Source organism: Aphis gossypii, chromosome X (genome assembly GCF_020184175.1).
Source record: "Aphis gossypii isolate Hap1 chromosome X, ASM2018417v2, whole genome shotgun sequence".
Taxonomy (NCBI): domain Eukaryota; kingdom Metazoa; phylum Arthropoda; class Insecta; order Hemiptera; family Aphididae; genus Aphis; species Aphis gossypii.
The window spans coordinates 36,844,326-36,863,825 of record NC_065533.1 but is presented as its reverse complement, the minus strand read 5'-3'; the positions used below and the strand labels follow the sequence as shown (position 1 = coordinate 36,863,825).

The 19,500-nt window shown below is 25.6% G+C and overlaps 1 protein-coding gene across 1 annotated transcript in view; it reads right to left on the bottom strand.

Annotated features, from left to right (window-relative positions):
- Positions 1–2,313: 2,313 nt before the first annotated feature.
- LOC114132952 (tetratricopeptide repeat protein 39B-like) overlaps positions 2,314–19,500 on the bottom strand; it is a 40,123-nt gene continuing 22,936 nt past the window's right edge. Inside the window, exons 10-14 of the mRNA XM_027998562.2 lie at positions 17,139–17,302; positions 16,579–16,743; positions 16,068–16,297; positions 7,658–7,898; positions 2,314–2,515 (exon numbers count right to left, since the gene is read on the bottom strand). Coding sequence (XP_027854363.2) covers positions 2,371–2,515; positions 7,658–7,898; positions 16,068–16,297; positions 16,579–16,743; positions 17,139–17,302 — 945 coding nt within the window. The 3' untranslated portion in view covers positions 2,314–2,370. The remainder of the gene's footprint in view (positions 2,516–7,657; positions 7,899–16,067; positions 16,298–16,578; positions 16,744–17,138; positions 17,303–19,500) is intronic.

Genomic DNA, 19,500 nt, shown 5'->3' with positions numbered 1-19,500 from the left:
AAATAAAAACATATTATGAAATATGAGTACTATGTGTCTAATAATATAGACTGATGAGTGACGAATATTTCTGTTCAAAATTGTTTTTTGTATATAATGCAATTGTATCATTGAAATTTGAATTCAAATTTAACGCACCCATAAAGTAGTGACCCACTTGTCTACCAATGCTTGACTTAATAATTTTTGATTATTGTTATTTTTACAATTATTCCTATTATATATGTTTATGTTAATATGATTTATTTTTATACATTTATGTTGCACATAATCACAAACCATACGCTAAGTAAAAAAAAGTACAATTTAGTGAAATGTCAAATTCTATATTATGGAAAACTGGATTATTTTTGCAAGTTTAAAACAAGATTGATTTAAATTTTTTCTTCGTTAGAATTTGTTAGTAGATTCTTAAAGTTTTCCTATAGTTTATTGTTTATTGGTATTTTATTGATTTAATATGATTTTAAGATGTTATACATTTTTTGAACTATTTATACTCGTATAAATGCTGTAATTGATTATCATTGCTGATGAGTGGTAATCATACTAAAAAACTAATAAATATACTATAGGGATTCTATTTATAACTTGTATACCTATATTGTTAAATAAAAACTGACTTTAATCTACAGATTTCAGAATCATAATAAATAGGTAAGTACTATAATATTCAATTTCAAACAGTCGTGAAAAGTAAATAATAATACATAAATATCCTATAATACAATAAAAATGATAATAGGTATATAGCCACTTGGTACAAACTCAGAGTTACAAATAAATAACGATAAACAATATTTTAATAATTGAAAAAAAAAACAATACCGGAGTATAATATATAATTTTTTCTAAATGATATTAAATAACAATAACAACAATAGTAAAATTAAAACGAGTAAAATAATTTTCGTATAATCGGAGGTCTTAAGTATAAAACATAATAATATGTAATTAATATCTTTCACAAAGTATACCAAACCTACTCATAATTTGATTTTCATTTTTGGAGTTGCAAACTTTCATCCACATCCTTCTCTTCTGCCGTTTAATCCTCTAACACAAAGTACGAACGAAAGGGGGTGGTAGATTAGAAGTTATGCGATGGAACGTTAAAAATGAAGCTTTATTGACAGCGGGCAGGTATTTTAAAATCTGATTGAAAAGTATATTTTTGGAAACCAATGTAGAATTTGAGTTTTAAGACAATTCGAAGGATTTTAGATGGTTAATACATTTTGGTATTGGAAACATTGGCATAACAATAATAATATTATTTCATTACAAAAATAAAATGTATTTGTTGGTTTTGGTGAATTTGTTTTTATTTGAGGATAATTTTATTCAGGTTACACCGAATAAAATTTATGATGAGTTGGTTATTTTAAGGTTTTTAATAACTTTCTTTAACAGTTTAACTAATAAATAGAATTTTGATTTTGCAGCGAAATAAACCGTTAAAGAGCTATTTAATTTAAATTTAAAAAAAATAAAAAAACGATAAAATAATTTTTTTTAAAGGTCACCGAAACGAAATAATTTAACCAGAAGTTATAAAATAGTAGGTAATAACCTAGCCAGTATAACATAAATTACATTTTCATGAAAATTATTTAAAAATCATCAAAAAATGTATTCAGGAGATAAAGTCAAAATTTAATAACTTAAAGTTTATTTCATAGTTCATTACAATATTACAAGGAAGATAAAATACGGATTTATAAATACCTATAGTCTTTTTAATCACTTTACTCAAAATGAATTTGCTGCAAAATTCTAGTTTTATATATAGTATTATTTATGTGATATCCCGTTACCTACGTTTTCGAAATCGAATATAATTAGCTGTCAATAAGTGCACATTACAAACCATAAATTTATAGATAGGTATTTAATAAAAATAAATAGTCATATTACGTATACAGTTTAGGCGAAATTGAATTTAAGTAAAATAAGTAAATATATAACAATACATATTGAAGAAAATATGACGAAACCACCAAAATAAGTAAATAACTAATATTTGACGTCATTGCGATGACGAGAATGGTTTGGTAGCGTGGTTGTGCTAGAGAGGGTCTGAACATTTCAAACGGGAATGTGTCGATTAAAGTCTTTTCTTTTAGAGGAAATCACCTAATTAGAAATATAATATAATATAAAGATAACAACTAACCACATTCTAAATAGGATGAGGGACTATTTATTATTTTTTATATCTATAATAATATAGGTATATTATAATATTAAACTGCACGACGTAACATCACTAAAATGTACATTCCATCGTAACAACAACAACAACAACAAAAATAATAATAATAAAATGTATAATATTATGTTTTAGGTAAGTGTAATATTATGGGTTTCTCATTGGTTGTCGTCAAATCGACTAACAGGAGTGAGATCGTTGTGATCCGTTGTGGTTGTGGTGTTGCGCTCGTTCAACGTGGACCAAGCGCAATGGATTTGAAAATGCAGTCTCGTCTCCAGCGAATAACCGGAGTAATTTTTTCTGCAAAAAAAAAAAAAATTGCCAAATAAGATAGAAAATACAATAAAATTCTAAAATGTTGAGGAAAACAATTTTTTAAAAAGCTTAAAAAAGTTAACATTTAAAATAAGTATAGATAACAATTTCCCCACATTTTTTAGTATATAGAAACCATTTTTAGCGGATCTAAATAATAATAATAATTATATGAGATCAAATATGATGTATTATGTTATTATATTGTCTATCATAACTACTACCATTTGTCACTTTCACGACATGGACATACAGTCTCAGATTGTAGTCATTTGTCATCAGACGTCTACCATCGATCGCTACTTACATTTTCTTATTAATAACTGTTAGTCCGTAGCAACCGTACTGTATTAAATACATACAGTTGCCATGTCTATCACTTTGTACTATAAATGAAATACATATACCACCAAATAATTGCAAATTATGTTTCGCTAATTGTAAATCTTCCAGCTTGGAATAAAAATTAATTTTTTTAGGGAAGGGGTAACTTTATGTATCTGACAACGCTGTCTAATCCACTTAAAAATATTACAGAATAATTAAAATTATTTTCACTAATTTTAAATATATTTTTATATATTTTATATCGCCGTTTATTAGCAAACTTTGTCTGATTGACAATTTACTTGTATATTCAAAAAAAATATAAATTTACATATGTATATATTTTGAACTGCACTTTAGTGAAACAAATATTGATTAATGAATGATAAAAATATTGAAACTACTTAGGAAAAATTCAGAAAATATTTTATTACGTGCCTGACTTTATCTATAACGGAAGGATTGAAGTCGCTTGCTACGCACCAGACGAGTCGTAATTTAGTTGTTTTTCATGTTACTTGCATTCACTGAATAAAAAGTCGCATTTGAATTATTATTTAGGATACTTTTATATGACACACGCTTTTTGCTGTATAAAAATGTAATAAATTGATTTTTCTGTTTCATGTTTAATGTATCAGTATGCTCATGCTTAACCGTTTTACAACCCCACATGCCTATTGCTAACCATTAAACAATAAGGGTTGTCGGGCTGCATAGAAAATGTATTAATTTAATGGTTCACTAAATTTTAATGGACCAATTTTAAATTTTAGTAAGTTACTAAATCATGTTTAAGGGAACATTAGCTCACTGTAATTCATTAAATGTTTATTGATCGTTTGTGCAACCCCGAATTAGTACTTATTTAATTTATTTAATCATTAATATTGTGTCACTTTTATCCACCCACTACCGAGATCATAATTGCATATCTGTAAAATTCCTTAATTGCTTACAATTATGCTTATGGTAAATAAAATAATTCCTATTGATTATATTGTGTATATTTTTCACTTTTACATTTTTTTTTTCTATTAAGAAAATATCTGGATGAGTCTAATAAAATTCTAAATTAAGTTTCCCGTCAAAAGATTCACAACAATTTGTAGTTTGTTCTAAAGCAAATGACAATTTTTGATAGAAAATTATATCAAATCGTAATAATATTATCTATTCGTACGAATGAGAATCAATTTGAAAAATAGATAAGTCATCATTATCAGAAACGATAGAAACAGTCTAGGTACAGTTTATTTGTGCTTAAATAAAAAAGTATGTTTTCCGTTCGCGCTAATTAACTTGCTTAAAAATTTTACAAAAACGACTTGGCGTAATTCATATTTTAAAGCATGTTTTACTCAAGTTATTTTTAAAAAGTGTATAGGTATGTTTAAAGTTTTGTGTATTATTGCGTAGACAGATTAATAACAAGTTTTATATCAGTATTATTTGTTGTACAATGAATAGGTACTGCGTTATCGGATATCGTTATTCGTCAAATCACCTCACAATAATGACTACAGTGTGATTTTATTAAAATATTTGTTACGTTACATATTTATCGTTTAAAACAATTATTTAGCAATATTTTTGTCTGTATTGGTTTTTTTTATTTTAAATTATAAAAATAAAGTTAACATCAAGTATAAGAGGGAAAAATACTTGTGCAAAATGGTTCACAAGTTTATATTGGCATATATTTCTTTTAAAAATTTTGAAATGTTGAACGGTGGTGTTGTTCGAATAAAATATGGCCAGCATAAATATTTATTTAAGATAAACATTATTAAAAGACATGGTATATGTTGCAAACATTTATTTTAATTTTTATAAAATATATAAATATTAATAAACTTACCTAGTACCTAATATACAAAACACAAATTAATTGTTTTCGCAATATTAAATTTTAATTTTATAGATGTAGACACATAGTCACGAATTGCGTAAAATCATTATAATACAATATATAGATTTAATTTTCTACATCATGTAAGCGTAAGGATTACACAATAATAACGATTATAACAATGTTATGTTATGTTATAGACATAAGTATGCGTCCTAGAAAAATTATTTTATCAGTAATGAATAATCACATAATTAATTCAAATTTTATTGTATCTGATGTCACCACAATACAAAAAAATATTTACCATATTACCATGCTCATAAAAATCTCTTCCTTTAAATGCTATATCTGTGTCTGATATTCATAAAATATTAAACTAAATAGATTTGACTACTTCTATACAAATGAAGATTTTTTATCGATTAACGACAAATTATTTATTTACTTGCCATGAAATTTATAATTTGTGTTTAGGTAGGAAATGATATATATTAATAGAACTTTTTCATATTGTCCAAAATATTTTATTCAGTTATTTGTAATTCACTGATTGATTAATAAACATTATATAACGTTAGTATTTTGTACTTTAAATGAGAAATCGACAGAAACATAACAATATGAACTTTCTTTATTGTATAAAGCAATGTAAAATATCAGTTTAATGTTGAAACCAAAATATATTATTGCTGATTTCGAATTAGCTATACCTGAATCATGTTACAAAAATGATATGATCATTTTCAGAAATTATAGGCTGTCGTTTTTTCTTGTCTCAAGCTTGGTACAGAAAAACTTCTAGCACTATGGTTAATATCAACTTATAAAGATAATAGGTAAGTGGTTAAGATATAAATTTGGCTTAACTTTTTTTAATCCAAATAAAGTTTCCGATTGTTTTTTTGATAATTCAATGTTGGAAATTCCTGACGATTCAAAACTTCAAGAATATGCAGTTTATTTAATAGATAACAATTTACATTGGAGAAAATGCCAATACTTCCCTCCAAAAATGTTGGTAATTTGTATTTTGTAACTCATTGAACTTGACCCGACAATAACTATGAATCTTTTCATACCATTTCAATAAATAATTTTATAAATCGCATTCTAATATTTTTACATTTACAAAGTAGTTTAAATAGATGTTTATATATTAAAACTAATCGTATTGTTAAAATTATTTTTAATATTCTGAAATATTTACAGATTAAAAAAAAAATTAAAAAGCAATTATTGATAATTATAAAAACCAAAAATTAACACGTTATGAATGTGTAAAAATGGTTGCATTTAATCATAATACAAATAAGGATGTTTTGAACAAAAAAATCTTAATTTATTTAAAATAAAATCTGTGAGATTGATTATTATTTAATATAATGTGTATCAGTGACAATAATTTTCAGAAAATTGGTGACAATGATTTAAAAAAAAAAATTTATCCGAAAAATATATTATTATACTAGTGTAACGTTAAAAATAAAAATTGATTATTATTATAATGTAAAATTTAATATCTTGTTAATAACAATTATTTAATTTTGATTTTTAAATTCAAATTTTAACGCATACCTATCATATTTTTAATTATAAATTACAGTAGTCAGTAAGTCGTTATTGTAAAATGTAAACAAACAACGCAAGAAAATTTGGAGCAAATAGGCTGTATTAAAATGAATTAATTTTGTTGATGCAAATGAATTATTTTTGAGTACACTGTATACTTTTTTATTAGGTAAGTAGCTGTAATTTATTATTGTTAAATTTGAAAGTAATAATTAATTATTACGTATGAAATACGATTTTGAGCGAAGATAGATCAAAAAAGCCAGTAGCTTGATTACATTTTTTTTAATATTAATTATTTTTTTTTTTTATATTTTATTTAAAATATTTGTAGAATTACAGTTGACTTTTTTTTTTAATTTCAGCGATAATAATATATGGATAGAAATATTTCTAGCTTTTTTCAGTTTCAATTAAGTCAATTTGCTACCAGAAACTTCTATTGATGATAATAGAATTAACTCAATCAATAAAGTACAAATTATTATTAAATATTTTAAAATAGCACTTTAATAGTTATAGCGTAATAATAATATATATATAGTTTTTAGTTTTTTATGTACTAGTGTACCTAGTTATCTCGGCTCAATCGCCAATAATCTCTATTTACCTATATATAGCCTTGCTCTATGATCAAATAAATATAGATTTTTATTTAATTATATCTATATGATTCCGTTAAGAACACACTATTTGTTTTCTCTTCCTGAGCTACGCACATTATAGTACATTTGAGTTCAGAAAAACTAATACCTATCGACATATTGGTTTTAAGATTTTTTACCTATTATAAACTTAAAAATAAGAATATTAATTTAGGTATCTCTAAAGCTTTTATTAATATTTTGATTTAAACTGAATTATAGCTAAGTAAGTAATTTATAATAACTGAAATATTCATAAACTTTTGCTTTTAAAATCTATTAAAACAAATTAGGATCAGATAAACGCCAATTGCTATGTTGCGGGTAAGTCAAAGAGAAAAAATAAATATAGAACTGATATTTTCTCCATGAAATTGTACCCAGACACCCAGTATGTAAATTATAAAAAAATAAAAATTTCTTTTCACTCGTACATTATACTAATAGAAAGTACCTATGTATAGCCATATAGATTAGGTTAGGTAGATCTATTACATCTAATAACAGTATTCTAAAATAAAGTAAATTAATTTGGGATTTTTGTTTTTGTAAAGTGTTTCATCAAAAATGGATTTGAGATTTTAGTTTTCATGATAGGTACCTATAATATTTCGATAACGTGGGGTTGGAATAACGTTAACATTATAGAGACAATACGAGATTATTTGCTATAACATCTATAACACTATACCGAGGTAGGTATATACTATATAAGGTTATAAAAGACCGTACTTTGCTATATCGAGGTAATACGCCGCTTTTTCCGGGTTGCCCTTAACTTTGTACAAAAACGCAAGCTCCACGTGCGCGTATGGTACCAGAAAACGGTCCTCTTTGATTTTCTTCTCCATCGATATGACAGACTTCAGACACTCTTCGGCGTGCAGAGGGCTGTTCATGATGCGTAGACACACGCCTTTCAGCAGACATCCAAGTGCCTTGTTATCGTACTCATATTCGCTGCTATATTGCCCTGTGCAGAAAAATAAACAAACATTAATATTACAGTATAATGGTGCTAGACTTTTTTTTTATAGTAAGAGAGAATAATTTTTTTCCAATATTCGTTGGGGAAGGAAGATATAATATTTCAATATCATCGTAATTCTTTACTTTAATTAAACATATTTTCTTATACATTACAATGATGCCCAACCTTTTTTCTTCGGCGGGCCACTTAGATAAACAATTATCTTCAAGCGGGCTACCAAATATAAAAGTACGAATAATCTTAATTTTAATCTAATGATATAATTTTGTTTTACATACTATATAGTAGTGTGCAATATATATATAAATACATTTTGTACTTATTTTCATATATTTTATTAACTAATCAAAAAAATTACAGATTGAAGTGCATATTGTACATATTAGGTATAGTTATTAATTTGTACGCTCTTTGTGCACGAGTGATATCGATATCAAATCGTAAAATGTATATTTGAAAATGTCCGACAGAAAAAATCGCTAATATAATGAGATAAAAATTCGTTTTTTAAAAATGTTCTCTTATTTTAAACATTTGTAACGGGCCACCTTTTTTAACTTCGCGGACCACATGTGGCCCGCGGGCCGTGGATTGGGCACCACGACTGTTGAACTACAAAACATCAAGAACCGAGGATATCGCTCTGTTGTATACTTGTATATAAGTACTAAGTAGTAATAGTATTAACACTATTAACTATAATAACTGACAATTTTACCTCAGATTGAAAAATTCAAATTTAACATTTGAATTCAATTTTAATCCGTTGGACACGAAAAATAATTTTTTAAATTTCTTTTTCTAATATTAATATGGTACTTTGGTTGAATTAATTTTGGTTAAAAATATACCGGCTAGTAATTATCTATAATAATAATAATAATAATTATTATTAATATTATTATTATTGTATATGATATTATCTATAATATTACTTTACTAATGTAAATTTTTATTATATTTTACGCGCTACGCGTATATAATAAAATTGTTGTCTATATATTTTTGAATTCTGCAGAAGTCTTTATAGTTATTATTTTTTGAATTACAAAATAAAAATTAAAAAAAGAAAACGATACCTAGATGTTTTCAAAAATAATGTTGATTATAAATTTCCGTTTTCTCCAATATACCTACCTATATGAATTGTCATAACTCATAATATATAATATGAGTAGTTACATCGTACATGACAGTGTTTACTTGCAATATAAGATTTTATAAATACACGAGCAGTTACGTTATAAAAATGATGTATTTTTGTATATCATTGCAAAATCTTGTTTTTTCGTAATTGCAGTTTATAATTTTACATTTTTACCAATTAGGTATTCTGAAAAATGATTTTTACTCGAATCTCCAAGTATCAAATATATATTACTACTTATTATTTTATTTTATATATAATCAATATATATTCAATGCTTCGCTGAAAATCTAATACATAAAAAATTATAGGTAGTTATTAAGTTATTTATTAAAAATTCCTTGAATATACACCACGATTTAAGATATTAAGAAAAATATTATCTTATATCGTGTTCTATGTACACAAGTTTATGTTATATTATAATATACATAAATGAAAATGTTAAGTATAAACATAAATATTTAAATTTATCAAATTATAGGTAGGTTACCAATACGTGGGGAAAATTTAGGAAGAGACTTGATAAGAGCCTAAACGTCTCTTTCTTATGGTCACAGTGTAAGTATCTACCATCGGTTAATACTTAATATCATTAATAATAAGAATGAGTGTGCCAACAGTATTTAACGATTTCCAAGGAGTCCCAAATGCGTCATACATCAGTTTGATAAAGTTGTTTTTTTCATTACCTACATTATTTACAACTGCGTCTTTGTTTATCTGTTCGTTAGATGTTTTTGTTATTGTTTTAAAATCAGTGACTAAGTGAATGTTGTTTTTATAATTTTTATGTCCGCCGCACAATTCGTGTTTTATAAAAAATTTAGCTTACAACGCTTAAATGTTTAGAGGCCTATCACAATACACTATTAATGCCTATGCAGATATAAAAAAATGTCCAGACAAAAAATGTATAAAACTCATTTATTTTTATTTTTTCTCATTTATTTTTTATTTGTACACGATAATTTTACGACTTTACTGTCACGACGATATCGTACAGTCGTCAACGTGTTTTTACTGAACAATTTCACTGAATAATCTGTGTGATTATTTATACGAAGTGAAATATTCACATTACCGAATAAGTATAAGGGCATAAAGTATAAATTATTTACTGAAGTATCTACGAACATATTATTTGACTTGAATGCATCTCAATAATGAAATATGAAAATAAGAATGACTTTGACAAACTCGTTAACTATATTTTAAACGATAAGTTCGGGAAAGAACGTTGTGGCTTTTAACTTTAAAGTAATAAATTACATTTCACAAAATAAATATTAAATTGGATACTATGAAAATGGTTTTTGAACATGACATTAAAAATAAGGTTTGTGTATTCAGAATTATTCATTTTACAAGACTTTAGAGTGGTAAAACATAAAGTTTGAGCTATTCCTTAGGTTGATTGAACGGTTCAGACAGATGATACTTACTTAAGATGAATGCTTTATGTGAACTATCAGTAGCTCCAAGATAATTTTTAAACGAACAAAAAATATACAAGACAATAAATTATGTTGGAAAACTTGAAATTATTATAATATAGTTGAATTTAAATGAATTTTGTTAATTAGTTTTAATTAGTAGTGACATCGAAATGATTTTAAAAAGAGACCCACGGAAAGTAAAGGCATGGTGATTGCTCTTTTGCGTTTTCTGAAATAAATACGGCCTTGGCTTATTATATAATTAATGATTTCTCAACATCCTATTGTTGATCATTTTACATATTTTTAATTATAGTATTTAAATGTCTATACATTCCCGAATCCCTGAGTCACACATTTTATCAATATGTGGTTTTGTAAGTGGTTTTATCAAAAATGTCGTTTTATGTCATATTTAGTGGTATAAATAATATACTCTCTTTTAATTGTATTGTTTATTGTGACATGAGGGCACTAGAAAAGGGAACTAAAATGATCTTTTTAATCTTTTCTCTGTAAGAACTATTCTGAGCGCCATTATATGAGTGCAAATTAAAAAAATTCTCATTACTTACTTAAAAATTGTAATTTTATTACTTTGTTTGTGATTGATGGCCTTTTTTATGTTCATTATTAGTACTTTTTATCTCTAAATTAGCACTCCATACTAATAATTTAATTCATGTGTAAATTTCTTATTTTTATTATTACCTAATTTTAAAATTTAAGCTGTAGCCTGTAGCACCCATTTATCTAGAATTAAAATTGTAATTATTATTATATGATAAATTACTTAATTTTAAATAAAAAAAAATGTTTTTGAAATAAAACAATATAAATATAGGTAATAGATAAATTAATTATATACTATTGTTTAGGACGTACATTACACGTTATATTAGTGTTTTGTTATAAAATAACAAAGTAAAATATAATATAATAAAATAAAATATTTATGTTTTAATTGAGAAAATTATTTTGATTAAACTAAAAAGCTTGGACGTACCAGCGTATATTAAAAAGAAAATTTCAAAGAGGACATGGTTTAAATGTGGTAGGATGACTGAATCTGTTTGTGTCCTCATATACGTTATCTACGTTGACCTTATATTTATATTAACTACAAATTGTTTTCAATGACAAACTGATTTGCACGTTATTTAGGATTTCAGGATAGTTGTTTTTACGCAGTTATAAAGTTAACTATAGAATTTTTAAGGGACAATTCTCTTGAACCTTGAAGTTCAAATAAATCTAAATTGTAATCAGTTTTAATGTAGTATCCAAATTATCAATATATATTATTATCTAAGGGATGTAGTGAATATATATTCATATATTTAATTAAAACATATCATATTAATTATTTTATGGAATTAAAATAAATACCGATTTGGCAGTTAAATAAATATACAATGCACTTAATGGAATTACAACGTGTTAGAAAAAAATTAAGGTATACTCTATTCATACATTTTTATAACCTACTGAGATACTATTTGATTTGAATTATAGGTAGAAAATGAATGGTAATAAAATATATCCTAAATAGATAGTTCTATTGTTGTATATTGCCTACTCAAGTAACATGAATGGATAACTTATACCTATATGAGTTGTCTCCTGATTTACCCTATGTATTATAATATTTTACTGTTAGCAAGAGGAGTGAAAAACCTAATATATTTAAATATATCTTTTACCTATATAGTAAACAGTACCTATACAGTTGCATACCATCTGGGAGTGGTTCTAAACTTCTAAAAACACTCATGGCTATACAATTTGCTTACAATTTTTAAATGTAGAAATAAAAATCCAAATATAGTTAAGTACATTGATACAATATCTATACTTAAAATGAATATAATATAATATACTACAAGTAAAATAGTAAATTGCATTCAAAAAGAAGAATTTAAATTTTAGTGCCTAGATATGTATACTTATAAAATTGAATTATTTAATGGATACATTCAAGTAAAATAAATATTAACTTAGCTTGAATAAACTTAACTTGACTATTTGAATACTTTCTATGATACGATTGATACAGTTGCTTTAGAAGAAATAATTTTAAGATATTATCATATGACGTAATATATTTAGATATTCTGTATATTACATTAAAAATAAATAAATAAATAAAACGAAGAAAAACAGTTTATATTGTTTCTAATTCTAAGTGATGAATATGATTGTGTTAGAATATTCTAAATCAGAATGCATTAAAAAATAATACACTGTGTTTTTTAAGAAATTCTGATTATTTGATACAGAATAACTAAACCTTAAAATGTATAATTTTATTTGTGCCTTATTGTTTTTGATTTAATCAATATGATAGGTAATTTAATTTAATTCAATTTAATTTTACGTCAAAATAGACACATAAATCATTTATAACGGATACTCGTTGTATATAAGTATTATGTAAAGAATATTTAAAGATTTTATTCAATTTTTTGTATGAAAATGAAATTATTATAGCAATATAGCACATTTATTAATATTAATAACGTAATTTTCAATGTTTAAGGATAATTATTGTGTTAGACTTCAAGATAATAGTTTTGAAAATATTTGCAATATCGCCTAATAGTTGCAATGTTATATAATATTTAAATTTTGTTTCACTGAAAATACATCATTATAAAAATATATAAAAAATAAGGTAGGTGATAAATAATCTCCTTGAGAAACACCAGAATACAAAGAAATAGAATCTGAGTACAAATTTTCATAATTTACTATTTGAAACCAATTTTTTTTTTTTGAGAATAATTTTATCATAAAAGAAGAAGGTTAATTATATAATAATACCATGATGTTTTAGTTTTCAATAGTAAATATTATTGTCAACTCAGTCGAAATCCTTTCAAAAAAGACTGTGTAGTGTGTATACTACATAATTAGATTGAGCATTTATAGAAAATATGTCAAATAAATGTGGTTTGGAAATTAGAATTGGCTAGGTTTGTCTTTCCCTGAAGCAAATTTATCAACAATTTAATTATTTGATTAGTGCATAATTTTACTGACTTATTAATCCATAAGTAAAGCCATATTAATTTTTTATACACTTTGAATTTAAACCGTTGAGAAAATTTATTAAAATCTTAAATTATTTTTTACAATGATGAGATTACGGGTTTTGTTAATTTGCATAAAAAAAAGTTTCGTTTATATCCAAAACACTTTTATTGCGCTAGAACGTAGGTATTATGTACGTGTTACTCTAAATTATATCTAGCTATAGCACAAGTTTTATGCAATTATATATTACTTTTTTATGTACATATATCGTTTTGGATAAAATAATCTTTATAAAAAAAGTTTTGCATATTTGATGATTATTCCATATTTTGATAACAAAATTTGACATTTATTGAAGTGGAATTAAATTACATTTTCAAAACTTAATAAATGTATAAAATAATATTTCATCTTGTTGAAAAGTCTAATATATATAACATTTTTTAGTTTATGAACCTATTATTGATTTATTTTTTTTTTATATAAACTAATATCAATATTATCGTTTTTAACGGGAAGTTAAAATTTTTTTCATAAGTATGTTAATCAATTTCACTAAAACATTTGTTTTGTAGAAAAAAAAATATATAATATACATAGTAATTAAGTTACTAAGCTTAATAAATAATAGTTAATCGTATAGGTAGGTAAAGGCGTGGCCCGGTAAAAAAAAAAGTACGGGATGCTACTTAATTTAAAGGGTAAATAACAAAAACGTTTGAAGCAAATTTAAAATATTGAAAATACGTTAAAAACGTACCTAAATAGATTAGGTTAAAATTGTACAATATTAGATTACTTAAAGTTTTAAAGTTGTATGGTGTAAGCCAAAAGGTAAAAAAAAAATTTGATGGTCTGTGATTACACATTTAAGTATTATATTTATTTACTGTATAAATATCGTAAATCCGATTTAACGATTGCAATATTGGTATAGTATTTGCACTGTGGTAAGTGTATGACTAAATACAAATACTAAGATATACCAGCTACTTAAGTGCAACACTCATATATTTATGTATCTCAGTTAGGTATACATTTTTATGTTCACCTCCAGTACAAAACTATAATATTAATAAAAAAATAAAAAATTACCAAGACAAATTAAAATATTCAAAAATTAAACCTTGAAAACTATTGAATTCAAGCAAAAAATATATTGTGCTATGTATTATTATAGATATTATATTATAATACCTATTATTATTATTATTGATACATAATAAAAGTAAAACTTGTATCATATACGATGAACTTACATGACATACTTTGTATTATGTTAATGTTACAATATGACTGAATGTAGAACATTTAAAGCATAATAGATTGAGGTATACCTACCAAATGTATAATATTTTATCAAGCAAGTCTGAACATTCGGATATTTTTTTTATGATATAATTAGTATAGCTTTTAATACTTTAATTTTGTTACAGGAAAATTTTTACTTCAACATGCCTGCTGGAAATTTCATTATTTGCTACAGTTGAAAGTCAGGTATAGGATATCTACCTTGTATAATCAATGATGTTTATCAGAAGTATAAAAACATTTGAGCTGGATAATTACTGAAGCGTTTATTTCTGTAGGTATACATTTTTAATTTATAATAACTATAAGAAGAACATTTTATGAATGTACACGGTCCGATGGTCAAAACCAGTCATACTCAACCTAGTCGACCTGTGAGCCAACAACATTTTTATAAGTCACAATAACACAAAATCAAATTTTACGCCAATAAAAAAATACGGTTATTGTTATTTGTCATTCATAAATCAACTATACGTCGTTTAGTAAAACGTATAGGTACATATACGTCGTTTAATTTAATTAATTTTTATTCTTCTTGAGTCATCTCCACTCAGGTTCCTTCATTTCTTAATAATGCGACATGAGCAATACATAATATTTAGATGGCCTGCGTAAAAAAAGTGTGACTGTTCAAAACATTTCGAATCGTTCAACGTTCAAGATGTCACTTTAAAGACAAAAAAGGCTGATCGATTATAGAACACGATATCATACACCCGGTCGTTGTATCGGGATTCAGCTGACGTGATTAATTCCACCACTAATTGACTTTGGACTTATTTAGTGACCGTATTTATTTAGCGCGGAACATAAATCGGTTACATTATACGCACGCGATGGTTAGAAACTCTAGAAGCTCTCGAAGCTCTAGAAAATGTAAAAATAAAAATCTATAATGACTAGTCCTGGCAAAAATTCTTAAGAAATGTCTACGCTCACTTGGTTTTACAACCATAATACGTCGAATGTCAATATTAGTATTATATTAGTAATACTATACAGTTTCGATAGAATGCAAACATAATATTATGCGTAGCATATTACTTTGTTTGACCAGTCTCTTTGTTACTTTGTTTGTAAAATCGCGATCGTCTTAAGATCGCGAATACACATTATAATTTATAATATAGTGCAGTAAAATTAATCGATACGTTAACACATGTCCATTGCATAATTTATAAACAAATAATAATAAATTGGTTAATAACACTGTACCAGGATTTTTCTCAAGGTCCTTCGTGTTTTTGTCAATGAGCCTGTACAGATTGTCGCACAGTGACTTGCGTTTGCCAAACACATTGAACAAGTTCCACAAGTACAGCAATTCAATGGCGGGCATGAACAGCCGGTTGTTTTGATTGGTAAACCTTTGAGATCTTTTCACGGCAAATTTTTCCATTGGTAACGATTTTCCCGCGATCCTCTGTTTGTATTTGGGCACGTCACTGCAGTGCACACAGGAATAATATGTGTTATAAACATTTACGAATATAATGACATCGTCTGAAGCTTTGACTTAACACGATAATATTAAATTAAACTAAAATAGTACCCAGGTAGTAATTACAGTATCTTTTATAAAAATAGAATGATTTGACGTTAAAAGCTACCGGTTTTTTCATAATGTTCGGATTTTTTTCAGTTCAAAGCCTCAACAATGATATATATATATATATAAAAAAACTTTAGCTCCAATATTATCATGTCGTGTAAAGTACTCGCTTACGCCATTAACTGGTTGACCGTATTGAGTTCGTCGCGGGACAGACAATTGTATCCTCGCATGAGCATGATACACGCGCGTTGATAGTTGTATGTAGTGCGTGACCACTTGCTCTGCTCCGCCAATTTGGCAGCGTACGTTTCTGCCCGTTTCCAATTTAATGCAACGCTAAAATGTATTGCATTATTATATATTCATAATAAATCAAAATATAATAAACATAACTGTCCATCATATTGTGTCGCAGGGTCAAATCACAAAATATGATAAATATTTTTCGTTTTTTATTACAGTATGCCGAAATCGAGTTTGATTAGCTGTTCTTTCGTTTCAAACTATTTAATGATGTTAAAACATTAATATAGATTATAACTCTTTTATCAGTAAACGCATAATCGTCTCGAAAACGAAAAGTATAAATATTTTTGAAAAATAGGTGATCTTTTATTTTTTACAGTTATTTTTTCCAGTTTTCTACTTTTTTAAAATATGACAAAACACATTTTCAATTTTTTAATCGTAAGCAGTATGATTCTAATCTAAAATAATATGATTATACGAACCAATTGGCCCAGCATAATTCCCAGTAGCATATGTGATGGAATTGAGGCCACGAGTCTTGGGAATCCACCGAAGTTGTGTACCACTTGATCGCGTCATCTACATTACCGCGCATAAACTCCAGACGCCCTTTAAAGTACAAGAACCACGCGCCGTTGGGATATAGCTGCACGCACGATCATGTAAATGTACAAAAATACAGCATAAAACGTCAGTTAAGTATTGATAGATATTATTTCACAAAATAATATGATTATTGATTAGGTACTATAAATAAACCTCAACAGCTAGGTTGCTAGATTTTTATATGTATCATGTATGTAAACCCTATGTTTAAGGTTTCCGGATTATAAAATTTAAGAATTATTTTAATTTAAATAATAATAAAAAATTTAATTTACATTTTATAACAAATGAGTGGCAACTGGCAAAGTATAAAAATTTTTTTAAGGAATCTAGTCAAATGACTAAATTTTATGAAATCTCTAATGTGGGGGGGGGGGGGGGTGGGGGCATTTCAATATACACTGAATTACTGTCTCTAGTGGTGACATAAACTTTCTTTGTTCCAAATGAGAACTTACCCTTTTCACTGTAAATTGTAAATCAGATAATATTTTTAAAATTTTAATATAACTAAATCGATTATTATTCAAGTTATAAAATAGTTCTTTATTTTTTTTTTATGGAAAAATAAAAAAAAATAATGTTTGATCTAGTACTTCTTACACTATAAATATTCTTATATATTTTTAATATACTAATACTAATTACTAAAATATCTCTCAACTCCATTATATTGAAGACCTATAAGATCATTAATTATAGGTTTAATTTAAATAACTCAAAAACTAATCGTTTAAATTTCGATTTAAATACATGCCGTGTGGATCATTATTATAAATTATAGGAGTATTAAATTTGAATCTAATGATAGGCATCAGTGTATACGAAAAACGATTCTGAACGAAGATGATTTGTCAGCGTAGGATATAATTTCCAGTGGTTGGTTATAAAGGTGGTTTATGTTTTAATGGCCTGAATACACTAAAATTTAAGTTCTTTTGTAATTCTTGTAAGCTAAATTTATGAAAAATCTTGTATTAAATTTTCAACTCTTAGCTACTTATGCAAAATTATTTATGAATTATACCTACAAAATAATTTGCAAATATTCATGATTTTGACTAATTTTTGTCAATATTTGAACTTCAAATGCTAATAAAATAAAAATTGTGCCTATGTATTCTTATAATTTTTTAATCAATATAAGAATAACTTATGAGAAACTTTTTACTAAATTTTCAAGTATTTTTATAGGGCCAATAAAATTTTATCGACACTTCAAAAAAAATTTTTCAAAAAAATTGAAAATTTCAGTTGTCTATAAATAGCTCAAAAAAATTCAAAATATTTTGAAAATTAAATCATGTAAAGAAAATGTCAATCTAAATAACTAGTGAAATTTTCAAGTATCTACGACTTACACTTTTTGAATAATAACAAATATTTAAAATCGTTAGAGGATAAATCGTTATCGTTACGCTATTTCGTAAAAATTTAAAATTCAAACGCACTTAAATTTTTTCCTATAATGATGCTTCGAATTTTCTCTATAGCTACTTGAAGAAAAACTTATGGAAAACTAAGAGTTGAAGTTTTTATTCTTAGATATAGACACGACAATTTTTATGATTTTTCAACTTCAAAATTACTCGCAAATTTTCGCGATTTTGACGTATTTCGTAAGAATTTGAACTATAAACGCTTATAAAAAAAATTGTGACTAACGATTTTTAAATTTTTTTAGCTACAATAAGAACAATTCATAAGGAACTTTATATTAAATTTTCAAGTTTTGTTGGTTATCCAAAATTTTTTTATTGACACTTCAAAAAATAATTCTCATAAAAATCTAAAATTTCAGTGGTCTATAAATAACTCAAAAAAAGTTGGAATTATTTGAAAATTTAACTGTATATAGTTAACACTAACATAAAAATTTGGTGAAAATTTCAAGTATTTACAGTTATAATTTTGTCTAAAACTGGTTTTGCGTATAAATTCCTGTTTTTCTGTTGCTTTTTTAGGGTTTTTCCTGACGCTTTTGAAAACTATTGGAAATTTGACCTCCTAAAGTACTAACTAGATTCACTTTCCTATAAGAAACGGGGCTAAGTTTAAAAATCGAAACACACTTTTACTGCTCCAAAACGTGGTGAAAGATAAAAAAAAAAATACACACATCATTGTAAAATCAATACATTCATCACTCCTTTCAGAATCTAAAAAATATGACCCTTAAGTTACTGAAAATTTCAAAAACCTTAATTTGACTAAATTCATTATTTGAACGAATTTAAT